Source organism: Poromitra crassiceps, assembly GCF_964638095.1.
Source record: "Poromitra crassiceps genome assembly, chromosome: 2".
Taxonomy (NCBI): Eukaryota; Metazoa; Chordata; class Actinopteri; order Beryciformes; family Melamphaidae; genus Poromitra; species Poromitra crassiceps.
In genome coordinates this window covers 7,200,147-7,220,033 of record NC_139624.1, presented here as the reverse complement: position 1 = coordinate 7,220,033, position 19,887 = coordinate 7,200,147, and the positions used below count along the sequence as shown (strand labels likewise).

Here is a 19,887-nt window from a genome sequence, read left to right as displayed (position 1 = left end):
TATTGAACCTTTATTTCACCAGGTAGTCACTTGAGATCAATGATCTCTTTTTGGAGCAAGACCTGGCCAACATGGCAGCATTTAAAACAAACAACAAGACACAAGCACAGACAAGAACATAAAAGGCAATAGGGGTGGGGGAAAAAATCGATTCACTTAAGTATCGCGATTTTTAATGTCACGATTTTTTGAATCGATCTTTTATTGCAGAATCGATAATCGCCAAAAAAAAAAAAAAAAAAAAATTGGGTGCCCGCAGTCAGGCCACTCACTGAACAGCAGGCCAGGTGCCGCCTACTGGTTTAATAGTGGTTTTATTACTTTATTAGTTAGTCTGAAGTAATAATTACACTTCAGGGTTAAAGTGGGTGCATCTCATTGTAAAATTGGACTTGGCCCAAATTGGGCTTCAAACAGACAAATTTCATGCGCGTCGGCCCATATCGGCCTGGCCTGCTTGGTATCTAATGCCCGGCCTGAATTATGATCCCAGTCCACCCCTGTTTTTAACTATATCGCCCAGCCCTACTCATGATATAATATACAGTCTCTAGTGTATGATTCAACTTTTCCCATGTTCTAATCTAGTGTAAAAAGCAAACAAACTGCAAAAAGAAAAGAAAAAATAAATCGTAATATCGAATCGCAATAATCGTAGAATCGCAATACTTAAGAATCGCAATATATATCGAATCGGCACCCAAGTATCGTGATAGTATCGAATCGGGAGATAAGTGAATCGCCACAGCCCTAAAAGGCAACGTGGCATGAGGGAATACATTGGAGCTGGAGCCAATAAGACCAAGCGCCATTTATGGGAGACTGGAGGGTAAAAGGTAGGACAAGAGAGAGGAAAGGTGCTGAGAGAACAACTTAATGAAAATGATATATAAAAAATACACATTACAAAAATACATGTTAAAGCCCCCCTCCAGTGTATTTTGTTGTTTTTATTTTTTTTTGTTTTAATATTTTATGTTTCTGATTCATGTCTTGACTTGAAAGAAAATAAAGTGTTACTAAAATGGAACGATGACATATGACTGGATGGATGGAACGCTACAGTCGTACGTAATGACAATTCCATTCTGACTAACCTCGCGTCACCAGGCTCTTCCCGAGGAGAAGAGCCTGGCACCAGATACGTGCCACATTGTTATTGTTCCCCTGTTTCGAGTTGTGTAGGATAACTAGTCGCCACGCGAACAGGCGGCGATGCCATATTGCATCAACGTTTTTGTTTGATGTACTATGTAACTTTTTAACGTTAAGTCACGTCAGGCTCTAGCTAGCTAACGTTAGCTACACGGAAGATTTTTTTGGCGCACATGTATCCGGGAAACGGGTTCCGGTTCCTGCCATTGCGCATTGGTTTAGGCCCCCAGGTCCTGAAGCGGTGGAAACGACTAATTCTGACTGAGGATAAGCTATCACGTTAACTAGCTAGCTAGCTGTTAGCGACCTTAGCTAAGTCCACTGCCTGCTGCTGTAACAACGTGCACCGGGCACAAAACGCCACAGATACCGCTTTCAGACAGACACGGTTCTGGTTCTGGCTCTGGCTCCGTTCTGGAGTCTCAGAACCTTGGTGCTTTCTGGCGAACCAGCCCGTGTTCACACCAGTTTAAGTGGAACCAAAGTGGGAGGAAATTATTCGGTAGTCCTTCTTCAGTTTTTTTTTTTTTTTTTTAAGTTTATTAATTATTTGGTCTGGCGTTCGAGTGAAGCCAGCCTTGGCCCTTTCTTCTGCAAGTTCGGCATATGACTTGCTCTTTCTTGTACTGCTTTCTAGCTTTTCTTGAGATTCGGTAGATGCCCAAATCGCCACTAAACATTTGGTTTCCTCAGGAGACCACTGCAAATTATTTTTCTCTGTGTTGTCACTGCCTTCTTCTCCTTCCTGCTCGTTTTCACAGCCTAGAATGAGACACGCCCACTGATGATGTCACGGTTCCCAAGGAAAACCAACTATTTTTTGGTTCCACTGAGAACCAACTTTTCAGGTTCCGAACCAATTATTTTTTCGGTCTGAACGCGCCGGCCAGTTCAGATTAGGGTTCTGGAACCGGAACCGGCACGGAGCCCTGCCGGTGTGAAAGCCCTATGAGTGACCAAAACATTCGCTTGTTAACGATTTTGAGTCACGTTCTTTCCAATAAGCCCATGAGCCTTGAAATCCACAGCACAGTTGTTGATAATCTCAGCAATAATTCTATAATATGCAATAATATTTCTTGCAACTAAAGCTAAGGAGGGAATAGCGTTTCCAGCGTAACTTGCGCTGCAGCGCAGACAAAGAGTATTGAAGGCAAGAGACAAAGCTCTTGTGCTTTTTGACAACAGCGCTGCTGCCATGATGTTGCAGTGGAACAACCTATTAGCCTTCGGTTCTTATCAATATAAGATCTTTGGCGCAGAATCAGATGACGTGCTACTATACAGCCGCACTCATAGAACATTGAGGTTTGAAACAGAACACGTAGAAAAACTGAATGGAGGCGGGCTTTAAAGGTTACCGATCACCCAGCCTTTTGTCTTCGATCTGCGTACAAATATGATATCATGACTTTAGTGAGCTATGTTTGCTAACTAAGTGTTCACAAGGCTCAAAACGCTGCGATAATAACTCATAACCGGTTCGCATCACAGTCGTTCCATAAAGCCCACACAGCACCATACCTGCCACACACACGCAGCACAAAGTCCGCCTCACACACGCCTTCGGGGATTCCCAGCAGAGCCCTCTTATTGGCTGTCTTGGTGAAGAAGCTGGCCAATACCTGAGCAAGATTCAAAACAGAGAGTAAGAAGTGCTGCGGTTGCAGTCGTTTTGTTTGTGTGTAGAGACTGGTCTGTTAAACGACTGAAAAAGACAAAGTACTGATGACTGAACAAAAGCAACTGGTCTGTAGTTTTTCATTGTGTGTCACATTATACTGTCAGCTTGCATAAAATTCACACCTAAGTACACAAGTCCTTATACATTTGTATTAATTTAGGTACCAATTATCAGTCCAGATGATCTCAAATAAACCCTGCTGTTTTAACTATAACATCTAGATCATGTATGCTTTATGCTGTTTTCTTAGCCTGATATTCAGACTGAATTGTCAACACATACACTTATTTCCATCCTCGAGTCTGAGACTGCTGTCTGTGTTATTTCTATGACGGGATCGCCCCCAGGGGAATTCCAACTAACCAATCACTAGAGACCAAATCCAACGTATATCGGCCTGAATCTTACATGAGTTACTCCAGTCAGGTGAACATTACAAAGATGAAACAAAACAACATCTCCCCTTTGAATAAATGCCCTCCAAGCAGTGTGCCGTTCAGATTTCAAAGTAATTGATAATCAATTTGTAATTCATTTAAAACAGCCTCGACAGCAGGAAAATGGCTGCAGCCATTATTGTTTATACTGCTCAGGGGAAGCATTATTATGGATCCCACCGGTCTTGAGGGAAACAATCGCACTTGACAACGGCTAGTCCCGCCCATTGGGCTGTTTATTAACGCTGATTGGCCAATCGTTAGTCCCACTCGGCGCTCATTGGCTCGGAGGGTTAGAAAGCCGGAGAAAAGGCACTTGCATATGACGATGCCAGACCAAGAGTAGCCAAACTCAACTCCGTGGAGTGGGCGGATTTAAGCATCTGGATCAAGGCTACTGTTTTCCTGCTGCGGTATGGTTTTGAAAAATACTTGGACTGTTTTGTAAGCAAAGATCTTCAGATGACTCTTAACTTTTAAACCCCATAATGTTCTTTACTGTCATAGCAATCACGTTGTAAGAGTAGGGATCATTGTTTTCAGACGTCGCTGGGAGTGTGGGGCTGTTTACCTGGGCTGGCGTGTCGTCGATGGACACCTTGATGGTCTGGCTGGTGGAGCCGATGTGGATCACCAGCAGAATGTGACCGTTACTCACCTGACCAGAGGAGCGGGTCACATGACATGAAATACACACACACACACACACATACACACACACACACACACACACACACACACACACACACACACAGACACACACACACACACACACACACACACACACACACACACACAAGGAGCGGGTCACATGACAGGAAATATGAAACCAATTAATAAGGATAGAAGCCAATAATGTAGCAAATGAATAATCAGAGGTACTATGAGTTAATGAATAGGTCAGACTCTCCCTTACACACACACACACACACACGCACGCGCACACGCACACACATTCCTACACTTTCAGTCAATAAAATTGTGACGCACAATATATCGGCGATCATATCCGTATCGGTCGATGTTAGATTAGTTAGTTTAGGATGTTAATAGGTATCAGTCCGATGAGCAAAACAACAACAATGCTAATATGCAATGTTTATATTGGTATCGGAAATTTTCATATTGAGAGGAAACAATTTGGTAAATCTATGATTTATGGGCTTTTCAAAATGTTTTGGAAATATATATATTTTTTAATTCACAGTGTTTACATGTGTACAAAATGTGATTATCATAGAAACTTTTGAGATTTTATACCGACACATTATTTGTGCCATAACAGCATATGTTAATATTGGTTCATATTTTCATATCGGTGGATCCCTACCACCAACCAATAAATGTACATCTCAACTTACTGAGATGGTCCATGAATCAACCAACCAACCCACCCACCCACCAAGCAACCAAGCAACCAAGCAACCAAGCAACCACCCAACCAACCAACCAACCAACCAACCAACCAACCACCCAACCAACCACCCAACCAACCAACCAACCAACCAACCACCCAACCAACCAACCAACCAACCAACCAACCACCCAACCAACCAACCAACCAACCAACCACCCAACCAACCACCCAACCAACCAACCAACCAACCAACCAACCACCCAACCAACCAACCAACCACCCAACCAACCAACCAACCAACCCACCCACCCACCGATTCCCCCAGTTTCCCCAAACATCCCCCTGCTCATCATACTGAGGTGCTCCAGGAGAGTATGTTTGACCTTGCTGAGCAGGTGCTGTGGTAGCGGGCGGGCGGTGATCCAGGGGTCCATGCAGTAGAGTCTGGGGTCTCGGTCTTGGAGCTCCAGGCGGCGCGGCGTCAGCAGCTTGCGGCGGGTGAACTCCAGCTCGTCGTCGTGCACGTTGCTCACGTCCGTCACGTCGTAGCCAATCAGGTAGTTCAGGTAGCGCTGGTACTGCACCGACTCGTCTGACGGCTGAGGCCGGGGCACCAGCTGGATACGCCCCACATCCTTCTTCAGAGCTGTCACACGACAACAGACATTTTTTACGTTTTTATATTATATGACACATTGTGATATGAGATATGGTCTTAGATTTTGGAATTTGGTGTTATCGCAAAAGTGTTGTCTTTTCCTGGTTTTAAAGCAGCTACGAGCAAGATTTTCGATTGTTATTAAACAGTATAATTACAATATTGAATTGAATTGAATATAGATTGAATATTGAATAGTAGCTGAGACCAAAGCCGTGTGAATCGGACATTGCTCTCTTGATGATTATAGAGTCTGTGTCTGTCTAACCTCGCGTCACCAGGGGGCTCTCTCTCTCTATCTGGTCTACCGGCGGACCGGATAAACCCGGAAGTGAAACGCAGCTGCCTGCCTTCTGCCGTTTCGCTCTGGCTAGCAACAGACCATAAACAAGGAGAACGCCATGCAGGGGCTTGCTATTCTCGCGAACATCTCTCATTATATTCTAACAGGTTTTATGGAAGTTATTTTGTGGTTATGGCCGAAGTGGCTGCTGCAAACCGTTTCATTTCAATTCCTGATCTGCCCTGGCTACAGACACACTAACACTGGCCGATTCACTCGGGGTTCAAGCGAGACTACTCTGCGTTGGTATCGTCTACTATCACAGGTAAGATGTGATGCATCGATATTAAATTTAGACTGTTTAATAACAATCGAAAATCTTGCTCGTAGCTGCTTTAAAGGCTGCATTACAGTAAAGTGATGTCCTTTTCTGAACTTACCAGACTGTTCTAGCTGTTCTATTATTTGCCTTTACCTCAGTGGTTCCCAACCTTAGGGTCGCGACTCTAAGTGGGGTCGCCTGGAATTCAAATAGGGTCTTTAAAAAAAAAAAAGATCCCCCCCCCCCCCTCACACACAATTTAATACTACCAAAGATGATTGGGGGACATTTTTTTTAGTTTTGAGTTTAAAGTCAGAATTCTAAGTTACTGTCAGAATTTTGGGGAAAAAAAGTCTCAGATTATAGTCAGAATTCTGCTGGGCAATACGAGCATGACATCACTGACGATGTCACTGATGATATTATCGATGGTGTACCGGAATTTGAAATATCTCGGGTCCCTAGATTTTTGTGACGTCAAAATAGGGTCACAAGCCAAAAAAGGTTGGGAACCCCTGCTTTACCCACTTAGTCAATATACCCACATTACTGATGATTATCAAAAATCTCATTGTGAAAATACTAAATAGAATCACCAATATTGTCAGAAAATAGATATCAAGCTACTTCTATCACTATCACTACGTGATATGTGATTTTGGTAGGCAGACAGACAAACAGAAAGACAGGTAGACAGGCAGGTAGATAGACAGACAGACAGACAGACAGACAGGCAGACAGACAGACAGACAGACAGGCAGGCAGACAGAGAGACAGGCAGGCAGACAGAGAGACAGACAGACAGACAGACAGACAGGCAGGTAGATAGACAGACAGACAAACAGACAGACAGACAGACAGACAGACAGACAGACAGACAGACAGACAGGCAGACAGACAGACAGACAGACAGACAGACAGACAGACAGACAGACAGACAGGCATGCAGACAGAGAGACAGACAGACAGACAGACAGACAGAAGACAGACAGACAGACAGACAGACAGACAGACAGACAGACAGACAGACAGACAGAAGACAGACAGACAGACAGACAGACAGACAGGCAGGCAGACAGAGAGACAGACAGACAGACAGGCAGACAGAGAGACAGACAGACAGACAGACAGACAGACAGACAGACAGACAGACAGACAGACAGACAGACAGACAGACAGACAGACAGACAGACAGACCTCTCCAGTAGCGGATGCAGTCGAGTGTCTGGAAGACTTGGTGCTTGTCGTAGATCTCGCACACGGTGCCTTTCTTCTGGTACAGCAGGATGCAGTGGTCAGGAGAGAACCTCTGGTAGAAGTCAGGACACAGGTTAGAGGTCACCGCCCGCAGCCACACCTGGGCCTTCACCTGCATGAAGGCAGACAGACAGACAGACAGACATGGCTTATGGGAAATGTATTATTAACTAGGCATCTTGCGCGCTACCCTCACCCGCCTTAAGTTTGCATGCGCACGGGTGTGTGTGTGCCCCCTTATGACATCACTAATGACATCATCAGTCTTATGACGTCACTGATGACATCATCAGTGATGTCACAATGCCTCCTTGTGTGTGTGTGTGTGTGTGTGTGTGTGTGTGTGTGTGTGTGTGTTGCTCACAAAATGTTATTACCCTTAACTTTACATGCGCATGGGTGTGTGTGCCCCCTTATGTCATCACTGATGACATCATCAGTGGGTGTGGGTGTGTGCCCCCTTATGACATCACTGATGACATCATCAGTGATGTCAATGTCACAATGCCTCCTTGTGTGTGTGTGTGTGTGTGTGTGTGTGTGTGTGTGTGTGTGTGTGTGTGTGTGTGTGTGTGTGTGTGTGTGTGTGTGTGTGTGTGTGTGTGTGTGTGTGTGTGTGTGTGTGTGTGTGTGTGTGTGTGATATCACAACCGGAACACAAAATTGAAACAAACAAACAAACATTGCCAGATAGATAGATAGATGTGCAGAACCACTAGCACTAACAATAGCCTAGTAGTGATAATGATCATTAATTTGATATGTCCCCTTATTTTGTATTGTATTAATTGTTTGTTACTTACATTTGGTTTCACTCACACATTTATGTAGTTGATGTTATTTGCTGTTGACATGGTCTAAGTTGTTTTGTTGTTGTTGTTTTTTGTTATATGTAGAGGTGCTCCAATCGATCTGCACGCAATCTGTATCGGCCGATTTTGACCTCAAATATGCGATCGGCTGATTGCAAATATTTCTTTATTGTTGTCGATTGCATAGCCAATCATGCTGCACGTGAGAAACATGAGCAGTTCGTCAGTTCGTCAGTCAGTGTCACTGCACTAGGCAGACCCTGTCAATACGCCCCTTGTATCTTTGAATCACACAAATCATCCACATTGATCCATATTTGCGTGTATCCTTGTAACGTTAATAGCGCCGGTTAGCTTTAGCTGCTTTAGCTTATAAATCTATAAAATAGTTTCCTTGGGTCAAATTTATTTTTCTTTTGTAACAATTTGATGCATGACATGTAGGCCTATATGTCAAATGGAAACTGTTCTATATAATAGACTGCTATAGCTGCTTTAAAAAAAAATGTGATCTGTGATCGGTAATCAGTGATCGGTCGGGCAGATAATTCTCATAGGCGATCGGCGATCGGTGGCAAAAAAGGTGATCAGAGCACCCCTAGTTATATGTAATTACTTGTCTTCTGTTGTGCTTTTCTGTTTGTGTTAATTTGATTTGATAATTGCAAAAATATATATATTTGTCAAAATCAGTTATCATGTATGGAGGCCAGGGCCAGAGATGCTCACGTCCAAGTCAAGTCTTAAGCCTTTGAGCTGGAGTCCACGTCAAGTCTCAAGTCTTTGAACTAGAGTCCACGTCAAGTCTCAAGTCTTTGAGCTAGAGTCCTGTCAAGTCTCAAGTCTTTGAACTAGAGTCCTGTCAAGTCTCAAGTCTTTGAACTAGAGTCCAAGTCAAGTCTCAAGTATTTGAGCTAGAGTCCAAGTCAAGTCTCAAGTCTTTGAACTAGTGAGTCCAAGTCAAGTCTCAAGTCTTTGAGCTAGAGTCCAAGTCAAGTCTCAAGTCTTTGAACTAGAGTCCAAGTCAAGTATCAAGTCTTTTAACTAGTGAGTCCAAGTCAAGTCTCAAGTCTTTGAGCTAGAGTCCAAGTCAAGTCTCAAGTATTTGAGCTAGAGTCCAAGTTAAGTCTCAAGTCTTTGAGCTAGAGTCCAAGTCAAGTCTCAAGTATTTGAGCTGGAGCCCAAGTCAAGTCTCAATCAAGTCTTTGAGCTAGAGTCCAAGTCAAGTCTCAAGTCTTTGAGCTAGAGTCCAAGTCAAGTCTCAAGTCTTTGAGCTAGAGTCCAAGTCAAGTCTCAAGTCTTTGAACTAGTGAGTCCAAGTCAAGTCTCAAGTCTTTGAGCTAGAGTCCAAGTCAAGTCTCAAGTCTTTGAACTAGTGAGTCCAAGTCAAGTCTCAAGTTTTTGAGCTAGAGTCCAAGTCAAGTCTCATGTCTTTGAGCTAGAGTCCAAGTCAAGTATCAAGTCTTTGAACTAGAGTCCAAGTCAAGTCTCAAGTCTTTGAGCTAGAGTCCAAGTCATGTAACTTATTTAAAACAGAAATAATGTTTCATGTTTGTTAATTTGAGTATATATTTTAACTAAAACTGTCGGCTGTGTTTTTTATGTGTTTTTTATATGTGCATTGCTTTGCTGCTTGTTTTTTCGATTATTTTTTGTAAAGCACCTTGAATTGCCTTGTGTATGAAAGGTGCTATATAAATAAAATGTGACTTGACTTGACTTGACATGTATCAAGTCTTTGAGCTAGAGTCCAAGTCAAGTCTCAAGTCTTTGAGGTAGAGTCCAAGTCAAGTCACAGGTATTTGAGCTAGAGTCCAAGTCAAGTCTCATGTCTTTGAACTAGAGTCCAAGTCAAGTCTCAAGTCTTTGAGCTAGAGTCCAAGTCAAGTCTCATGTCTTTGAACTAGAGTCCAAGTCAAGTCTCAAGTCTTTGAGCTAGAGTCCAAGTCAAGTCTCAAGTCTTTGAACTAGAGTCCAAGTCAAGTCTCAAGTCTTTGAACTAGAGTCCAAGTCAAGTCTCAAGTCTTTGAGCTAGAGTCCAAGTCAAGTCTCATGTCTTTGAGCTAGAGTCCAAGTCAAGTATCAAGTCTTTGAACTAGAGTCCAAGTCAAGTCTCAAGTCTTTGAGCTAGAGTCCAAGTCATGTATCAAGTCTTTGAGCTAGAGTTTAAGTCAAGTCTCAAGTCTTTGAGGTAGAGTCCAAGTCAAGTCACAGGTATTTGAGCTAGAGTCCAAGTCAAGTCTCATGTCTTTGAACTAGAGTCCAAGTCAAGTCTCAAGTCTTTGAGCTAGAGTCCAAGTCAAGTCTCATGTCTTTGAACTAGAGTCCAAGTCAAGTCTCAAGTCTTTGAGCTAGAGTCCAAGTCAAGTCTCAAGTCTTTGAACTAGAGTCCAAGTCAAGTCTCAAGTCTTTGAACTAGAGTCCAAGTCAAGTCTCAAGTCTTTGAGCTAGAGTCCAAGTCAAGTCTCAAGTATTTTGTCACAAGTCCCAAGTCAAGTCTCAAGTCTTTTGTCACAAGTCCAAGTCAACTCTCAAGTCTTTTGTCACAAGTCCAAGTCAAGTCTCTTGTGGATGAGCGTTCTATCATCTGCTGCCATCTGCTCTGCTTAGAACACTGCATAGCTCAAACTAAGAAATTCAAAGCATGCATTGTATTATCATCACTTCATTAGCATACAGTATCAGCATTGATTAGTTGGCTTGTGATCTGACTTCATTCTTGTCGTGCATTCCTTTAGAACTGGGAACTGGTAATTACAACCTTACGGTTCAAAGGTCATGAGCTGGGACGGTGGCGTCACCAGAGCTGGTATTTCCCATTCCGAACTCGTAGGAGCCTCAGCAGCCCCGACCTCAAAAATCCAAGATGGCTGTGCCGCGCAACTACAGTAGCATAATCGTAGTAAATGTTGTTTATTAGCACTTCTGTCTTGTTTGTGTCTCATTAAATCAGCTGTACACACATCACTGCCTAACTTCTATCTGTGTGGACATGAGGCTGCAGTGTTTGTATGCGCAAAATGCCGCGAAATGCCTTGTTATCAACTGTTATTGCTAACAATGGCTAGCCTGGCTAGCGACTGGATCTGACCAGTGAACAGTGAACTTCCCAGCTCAAGTTTTCTGCAAATGGAACGCTAACAAAACGGATGTGACGTCATTTAGCCTCCACAACCCAGTTATTTTGCGATAAAGAAACGCACAAATACTCTGTTTGTTGCTGTTGTTGTCTTGTCTTACTGTCTCATCTGTACATTGGATTGACTTGTCTGAAGTCAAGTCTCAAGTCGCTGTGTGTGGGACTTAAGTGCGACCTGAGTCCAAGTCCCCATCTCTGGCCAGGGCCCTGGTATGGTGCATACTGGCTCAGTAGCTCATTGGAATGGCTGTAGAACACCTCAAAGGAATTAGTCTCTCAAGCCAGACTGTCTCTTCTATATTCTGCAAATGCACCATAAACAGTCTGTCATTCACTCAGAACATGGACAACGGAAGACGCTTCATACCGGAGGATATGACCATTGAATCCATCATCTGTTATGGCATCACTACATGGTTTAGTAACCTGTCCGTTAAACTCAAATCACAACTTCAAAACCTCATTAAGAGAGCTGGTCAGATGATCGGCATGCAGCCCCCATCTTCTCTGCAAGAGATCTTCAAGGAGGAAGCAGGGCCTGAAAATGACCTGTGACCCAAATCACATCCTCCATAAAGAGTATGAGATGCTGCCGTCAGGCAGAAGGTCCAGGTTACCAAATTGCAAGTTGAACAGATACAAATGTTCCTTTGTCCCACTGTCCATTAAAGCTCTCAATAGTAAGAGATGATGCGCTGCAGAGCATCCTGGTACAGTTCAATGCTTTACTCTCAGGGAAGCGGTGCAATATTTCATGCTCTTTTTCTTTTCATTTCAACCTACTGGGGGGGATGGGTAATATTTATTTTGTGAAGGACGGGTGCAATAAGGTATCACTTTGTATGACTGATGTATGACTGATGTATATGTATATGTACACTGGAGGTATTTAATGTTAATCGTCGCCTGATTTGTCTGATTGTATGTGTCAATGTGCTGTGTCTCTTGATGCCCAAGAAAAATGTCTCCCGAGGGAGACAATAAAGGCTAATTCAATTCAATTCAAGTTCGAACCGATGCCGGGCAGGACATCCGGGACATCCCCCTATCATCGCTCATAATTTCCCTTACCAAGTTTTTAGGGCTCAAATTACAGACGTTTAGGCGGAAGCATTTGAAAATTGCCAACCATCTGTTTTAAGAGACTAAAAACCATCTGTTTTAAGAGACTAAAAAGGAATTGAAACATAATGCTATGACACGTCTAAATGGCTGCTGTGAAAAGGGCCCATTGCATCAACCCACCTGTTCCACGGTCGAGTTCCCGGCGACCTCCAGCATGACCGTGTGGGGCCCGCCCCCTGCGGCTCCGCCCCCGCCCCCTGCGGCTCCGCCCCCTGTGCGGGCGGCGGTGGGCAGGATGAACTCCACAGAGATGTGATCCATGGTGGTCATGGGGGAGGAGTTGAAGGCCTTCTTCCTGCGACGCCTCGCACGCTCCTCTCTCAGCACCACGCAGGACTCACTGTCACTCAGCTGCTCACCCTGCTGCTGCTGATGCTGCTGATGCTGCTGCTGCTGATGCTGCTGGGACATAGCCTGGGAGGGGGGGGACAGAGAGGGGGGAGAGAGAGGGGGGGAGGGAGTGAGAGCGAGGGGGGGGGAGAGAGGGGAGAGAGGGGAGGGAGAGAGAGGGGAGAGAAAGGGGGTTAGAGAGAGAGGAGAGAGGGGGGGGGGGAGAGAGGGGAGAGAGAGAGGGGTTAGAGAGGGGGGAGAAAGGGGGTTAGAGAGAGGGGAGAGAGAGGGGTTAGAGAGGGGTTAGAGAGGGGGGAGAAAGGGGGTTAGAGAGAGGGGAGAGAGAGGGTAGAGAGAGGGGAGAGAGAGAGGGTTAGAGAGAGGGGAGAGAGAGAGAGGGGGAGAAAGGGGGTTAGAGAGAGGGGAGAGAGAGTGGGAGGGAGAAAGGGGGTTAGAGAGAGGGGAGAGAGAGGGTTAGAGAGAGGGGAGAGAGAGGGGAGAAAGGGGGTTAGAGAGAGGGGAGAGAGAGAGGGGAAAAGGGGGGTTAGAGAGAGGGGAGAGAGAGAGGGGAAAAGGGGGGTTAGAGAGAGGGGAGAAAGGGGGTTAGAGAGAGGGGAGAGAGAGAGGGGAAAAGGGGGGTTAGAGAGAGGGGAGAGAGAGAGGCGAGAAAGGGGGTTAGAGAGAGGGGAGAAAGGGGGTTAGAGAGAGGGGAGAGAAAGGGGAGAAAGGGGGTTAGAGAGAGGGGAGAAAGGGGGTTAGAGAGAGGGGAGAGAAAGGGGAGAAAGGGGGTTAGAGAGAGGGGAGAGAGAGGGGAGAAAGGGGGTTAGAGAGAGGGGAGAGAGAGAGGGGAGAAAGGGGGTTAGAGAGAGGGGAGAGAGAGAGGGGGGAGAAAGGGGGTTAGAGAGAGGGGAGAGAGAGAGAGGTGAGAAAGGGGGTTAGAGAGAGGAGAGAGAGGGGAGAAAGGGGGTTAGAGAGAGGAGAGAGAGGGGAGAAAGGGGGTTAGAGAGAGGGGAGAGAGAGTGGGAGGGAGAAAGGGGGTTAGAGAGAGGGGAGAGAGAGGAGAGAAAGGGGGTTAGAGAGAGGGGAGAGAGAGAGAGAGGGGAGAAAGGGGGTTAGAGAGAGGGGAGAGAGAGTGGGAGGGAGAAAGGGGGTTAGAGAGAGGGGAGAGAGAGAGGGGAAAAGGGGGGTTAGAGAGAGGGGAGAGAGAGAGGGGAGAAAGGGGGTTAGAGAAAGGGGAGAAAGGGGGTTAGAGAGAGGGGAGAGAGAGAGGGGAGAAAGGGGGTTAGAGAGAGGGGAGAGAGAGAGGGGAGAAAGGGGGTTAGAGAGAGGGGAGAGAGAGAGGCGAGAAAGGGGGTTAGAGAGAGGGGAGAAAGGGGGTTAGAGAAAGGGGAGAAAGGGGGTTAGAGAGAGGGGAGAGAGAGAGGGGAGAAAGGGGGTTAGAGAGAGGGGAGAGAGAGAGGGGAGAAAGGGGGTTAGAGAGAGGGGAGAAAGGGGGTTAGAGAGAGGGGAGAGAGAGAGAGGGGAGAAAGGGGGTTAGAGAGGGGAGAGAGAGAGAGAGGGGAGAAAGGGGGTTAGAGAGAGGGGAGAGAGAGAGAGGGGAGAGAAAGGGGGTTAGAGAGAGGGGAGAGAGAGGGGAGAGAGAGAGGGTTAGAGAGAGGGGAGAGAGAGAGAGGGGAGAAAGGGGGTTAGAGAGAGGGGAGAGAGAGAGGGGAGAAAGGGGGTTAGAGAGAGGGGAGAGAGAGAGAGGGGAGAGAAAGGGGGTTAGAGAGAGGGGAGAGAGAGGGGAGAGAGAGAGGGTTAGAGAGAGGGGAGAGAGAGAGAGGGGAGAAAGGGGGTTAGAGAGAGGAGAGAGAGAGGGGAGAAAGGGGGTTAGAGAGAGGGGAGAGAGAGAGAGGGGGAGAAAGGGGGTTAGAGAGAGGGGGGAGAGAGAGAGGGGGAGAAAGGGGGTTAGAGAGAGGGGGGAGAGAGAGAGGGGAGAGAAAGGGGGTTAGAGAGAGGGGAGAGAGAGGGGAGAGAGAGAGGGTTAGAGAGAGGGGAGAGAGAGGGGAGAAAGGGGGTTAGAGAGAGGGGGGAGAGAGAGAGGGGAGAGAAAGGGGGTTAGAGAGAGGGGAGAGAGAGGGGAGAGAGAGAGGGTTAGAGAGAGGGGAGAGAGAGGGGAGAAAGGGGGTTAGAGAGAGGAGAGAGAGAGGGGAGAAAGGGGGTTAGAGAGAGGGGGGAGAGAGAGAGGGGGAGAAAGGGGGTTAGAGAGAGGGGGGAGAGAGAGAGGGGGAGAAAGGGGGTTAGAGAGAGGGGGGAGAGAGAGAGGGGAGAGAAAGGGGGTTAGAGAGAGGGGAGAGAGAGGGGAGAGAGAGAGGGTTAGAGAGAGGGGAGAGAGAGGGGAGAAAGGGGGTTAGAGAGAGGAGAGAGAGGGGAGAAAGGGGGTTAGAGAGAGGGGAGAGAGGGGAGAAAGGGGGTTAGAGAGAGGGGGGAGAGAGAGAGGGGGAGAAAGGGGGTTAGAGAGAGGGGGGAGAGAGAGAGGGGGAGAAAGGGGGTTAGAGAGAGGGGAGGGAGCGAGAGAGAGTGCGAGGGAGAAAGGGGGAGGGAATGAAAGAGGGGGTGTGAGAGAGAGTGGGGGAGGGGGAGAGAGAATATTGAATTGTTGGGAATATTGAACTGAGATCCACTCATTCCATAATCAATATGAATGACTTGGGTTCATAGATGAAAGCTGACTTGTGTAGTTAATATCAGTCATGTACTGGTTCTCCCCCCACATCCACACGTTACAAGCACTTTCTTCTGTCCTTTTTCCAATGCTTTTATCATGTCACTATAACTGCTAAACTATAACGACGATAACGATATCAATGATAACTAGACACATCAGAGCAGCTCCACAGATGTCCTATCATAGACATAAATATAAATTACATGATCTGACTGCAATGCAAAATAAATGAAGTTATTATGGAAAGTGTTGTTCCGTGTAGGAACAAGACTGAATGTGTGGTGAAATACCAGTCTACCAGTTGAATGTAATGGTATTAAGTTACAGGAAAAGGGTTGTGTGTAACATATCTGGATCAGTGTATGACGAGTGAAGCTATGGCTCTCTCTGTCATTGGGAAGATCCATTCAAAGACAAAGTATTTGGCAAGAATATCCAAGTTCCTTGATAGGAAGACCATGAGGAAATTCTTAAAATTCAATATGACTATGACTACGCCTGTATATCCCAGTACAGTAGAACTAAAAGATCAAAAGACAGGCTTCAAAAAGCCCAAAACAAACTTAATGAGGGTCATCGATAAACGCACATTAGCCCAATCCATTGTAGTGTAAAGGGTTGAGTTGGCTCCCTGTTCAACAGTTAAAACTCATCATGGTCTAGCATTTTACATGACCTTTGTCCAAATTATTTTACTAAGTCTTTTCAGTTTGTTCGGGACACTCATGGTCTGAACACGAGGGCTAGTGTAGCGAACTTAAAACTACCCAACCTAAAAAGCTAGGTTGGGAGAAGTACATTCCAAAACCCCTAATGAAATTAAATCTTCTAATTCTCTGAATCGTTTTAAAAAACTTCTAAAAAAAAAAAGCATGCTGAGTAAGCTACAGTAATATAGTGCAAAACCTTTCTTTGAATGGTTTGTGAACTTGTGTTGGTTTCTATCTCTTTTTATTTGTATTCAGTTCAGTTCAGTTCAGTTCAGTTCAGTTCAGTTCAGTACTTTATTATCCCACTGGGGGAAATTCGTCTTGCGACAGAGCACAAAGAAGACGGTAAATAGAGAGCCGCAGGGATGACGTATTTTTTTAGGCTGAATGCGGAAGTCCCGAACTTCCTGGTTCTTCACTGTTTCTGTCTATGGGATTTTTGAATGGGTTTTTGGCGCGATGCTTCAAATAATGTCTGTGGGCAACGCAAGTTTAATCAAACGCGAACCAAGGTTCAGTGGGATAATCTTCACACATGAGGACCACTTTCATGAGTTTTGTAGCGTAAATGCGAGCCCTAGAAGTAAAAAGCTCGAGCTAAGCTAATCCAGAACTACACACTGTCGCATAGGCTTCCACGTCACGTCAGCACTCAACCTGGACTTTTGTTGATGTGTGCACTGATTACCCCGGGATGAACAGGGCTGAACCAGGTGAGGGAAAGAGAATTTCCGTGTTCGTCCTTTGAGTGGTGACGTTATTGACGTTTATAAAACGGCTCTCTCAAATGAAGCAATCTGATTGGTCCACAGCCATTGTATAATTCCAGTAACCGAGTTCAATAGCCCATGGCCATGGGTTATTGGTTGCCATGGCAACTCTCTTACTAAAAGGCAGCCCTGCGCTCGAGCTCCGTGTTGGGCTTTCCAGAAAGCTCTCAGCTTCTCAGCAAGCGCCAGGATTGGCCAATGTCAACTTCAGTCTCCAGAACGATCCAATCAAATCACCCGCACGTCTATCTTCTTGCTAGAGGTCCCGCCTTACAGTAGTGTCAAAACAAAAAGCTACTCGCTTGCAGCCAGACGCATGATGGCGCAACTCTCTTAGGCTTTGGTTACCTCAAAAACAAAATGGCGGAGACAGTTTTCAGATCCTTGTGAATCGATCTTCGCTTATAACTTTACTAATACTTCGCAGAAAATGATGTTTTGTACAAGAATAGACGCGGGCTAATGTCTTAACCCCTCTCTCGCGCGCCCTCACTCTTAACCCCGCATTTCTAAATAAGACGTAACGTTACTTGGTGTCGGCATACGGCTCTGGTGTCGGACTTTGCAAAAAGCTCTCAGCAAGCGCCAGGATTGGCCAATGTCGACTTCAGTCTCCAGAACGATCCAATCAAATCACCCGCATGTCTATCTTCTTGCTAGAGGTCCCGCCTTACAGTAGTGTTTCAACTGACTCTATCAGAATAAAATGCCAGTCGGACTTATAGTATTATTATTATTATATTATTATACTTGGAAACCGTTTTATAAAAGCAATATAGCACTCGAGCAGCGTGTGTTGTGGAATATATCCCGCTGATAAGCTGTTATCCCACTCGGCCTGCGGCCTCGTGGGATAACAGCTTATCAGCGGGATATATTCACCACAACACACTTGCTCTCGTGATATATTGCTTAAATATATCCCCGTCGACTCAACATTGTAGTCTCATTTAGCCGTTTGCTAGCTAGCCACCCTTTTAACGGCACATAAAAGCTTCAAAACTCATAAAAGTGGTCTTCATGTGTGAAGATGATGTTACTAAACACTGGTTCGCGTTTGATTAAGCCAGCGTTGCCCAGAGAGATTATTAGAAGCATCGCGCCAAAAACCCATTCAAAACTCCCATAGGCGAAAACTGTGAAGAACCAGGGCTGTTAGCATCGATGATTTCCGGACTCGTTCCTGCGGCTCTCTATACAACAACAGTGCAACACAACAACACATGACAGCACACCGATAAAATCATAAAAGGATGGATGAATCAAACAGATAAAATAGGATAAAGATAAAATAGGCATTTGACCTTTGACAACGGTCTGGGAGGGAGGGAGTGATGCTGATCTAAAGTCAATGGACATGTCTTTGATTTGGGTGGTGTTAAGCATATTATACAGACTCCTACAGTTTCTTTGTCTTGGAGTAGACTGATGATGACCGTGTCGTTGGCATATTATACAGACTCCTACAGTCGTTGGTCAAACAGACTGGATGAAGAATACATGAGAGAGAACACATCCTTGTGGTGCTCCAGTGGAAGATAAGCACTGCTGTGATAGGGCACCATTGACCCTCTATTCTTGATGTGTGTTGTTTCAGGACCACAATGGAAATAACTTTATTGTGATATCCGGATGAATTATTTTACACTGTATGCTTGTTGTTGTATTGTATTTTTTTTTTTTTTTTGTCGACTAAATTCAATCAATCAACCACTTTGGCACTTTTTGGTTGTTTTCCACAATAACTATGGCAAACTAAAATTGATTTTAGAAATATTTTATACAAATATCAGCAAAACTAAGTCGAGTTATAGGAATATCACAGTGATATGACAGGATATATAAATACCATACACTGTCACTGGTGACTGCCATAGCAATGTCAACATCACATAATAAAGTCCTGTAACACAGGTCTATATTGTTATAGTGTTTTTTCGTTATCGGTGATGATCTCTGGTGGTATTCATGATCAGATCAGATCAGAATAAGCCATGTAAGTAATAGCTTCTTTCTTACACGACATCAGTAGAGGAAGTTAGAAAAAGCAGGAAGCAGCTAAACTCGACTAGTGTCACAACAAGTCACTCGACACAAGCCGCTGTTTTAACCACAGTGCCATTAGGCCTGCTGTATATTAAACACAGTGACAATGAAAAGCCTGCGAGGTAAAAACGTTCAATAAAACGTGTAAATATCGAATCATCGCTCTAGATGGGTTGGGGGGGGGGCATAACGGTAACGTAGCGTTACAGCTGCCATAATAAATATACAATAAATAAGAAGCCATAATAAAGCGTTGTGGGACTCACCGTTGGACGCAGACAGAGACGTGAGACCGCGGTGAAAGGTTCGGCATTGATGCTACATGGAGAGAAATACTGGGAGTCTCAGTCAAATAAGTTGGCGTTGAGAAAGTCAGCTGCTGCGCGCCTCCCACTGTCAAGTTAGCCCGTTATGTCCCGCTAGCCGGAACAAGATCAAGACTTCCGGTCCACTCTTTTCCAAATAAAACATGTTATATTTGATCTTTTATAAGTATTTTTTTGTGCGTGTCTTGTCTTCATTGCTAATTTAGCGCAATTTATTCAAATCAGCTATCATTAATATAATAAATCATTAACTCAATCAATGTAGACAAATGTTTTGTTTCGTTGTATAAAAAGGACGAATCAGCGTGACGTCACAGCCACACATTTTGCTGCTCGGCTGATCCCTCGTGTTGGTGAAACTAACCTCGCGTCACCAGGCTCTTCTAGGTGAAACTGAGATAGAGAGACGGTATACTTTGCGATAGGCTGGGGGGAAGGGGGGGTGTTATTGCTACATAGTAAAAGTTGAACAGAATTTACAAGGGTGGCATATGTATCATTCAGGTAGCAGCCTATGTTTATACATGCATTAAATAGTGGACTGGGGCAGCTGCAATGTTTTCACACTTGGGGGTGCTATTGCATAATGACAGCCAGCCAAGTGTCCCTATCTCACCCACTGTCACCCTATATCCACTATATAGCCTACATTGGAGCTGTGTGTGTGTGTGTGTGTGTGTGTGTGTGTGTGTGTGTGTGTGTGTGTGTGTGTGTGTGTGTGTGTGTGTGTGTGTGTGTGTGTGTGTGTGTGTGTGTGTGTGTGTGTGTG

The 19,887-nt window shown here is 45.2% G+C and overlaps 1 protein-coding gene across 1 annotated transcript in view; it reads right to left on the bottom strand.

The window, feature by feature from the left end:
• Nucleotides 1-19,175, bottom strand: part of pik3cg (phosphatidylinositol-4,5-bisphosphate 3-kinase, catalytic subunit gamma) — an 84,294-nt gene extending 65,119 nt beyond the window's left edge. Inside the window, exons 1-6 of the mRNA XM_083632241.1 lie at nt 19,059-19,175; nt 12,350-12,643; nt 7,094-7,265; nt 5,017-5,279; nt 3,848-3,934; nt 2,680-2,780 (exon numbers count right to left, since the gene is read on the bottom strand). Of these exons, the coding sequence (XP_083488367.1) occupies nt 2,680-2,780; nt 3,848-3,934; nt 5,017-5,279; nt 7,094-7,265; nt 12,350-12,640 (914 nt within the window). The 5' untranslated portion in view covers nt 12,641-12,643; nt 19,059-19,175. The remainder of the gene's footprint in view (nt 1-2,679; nt 2,781-3,847; nt 3,935-5,016; nt 5,280-7,093; nt 7,266-12,349; nt 12,644-19,058) is intronic.
• Between the last annotated feature and the right edge of the window lie 712 nt (nt 19,176-19,887).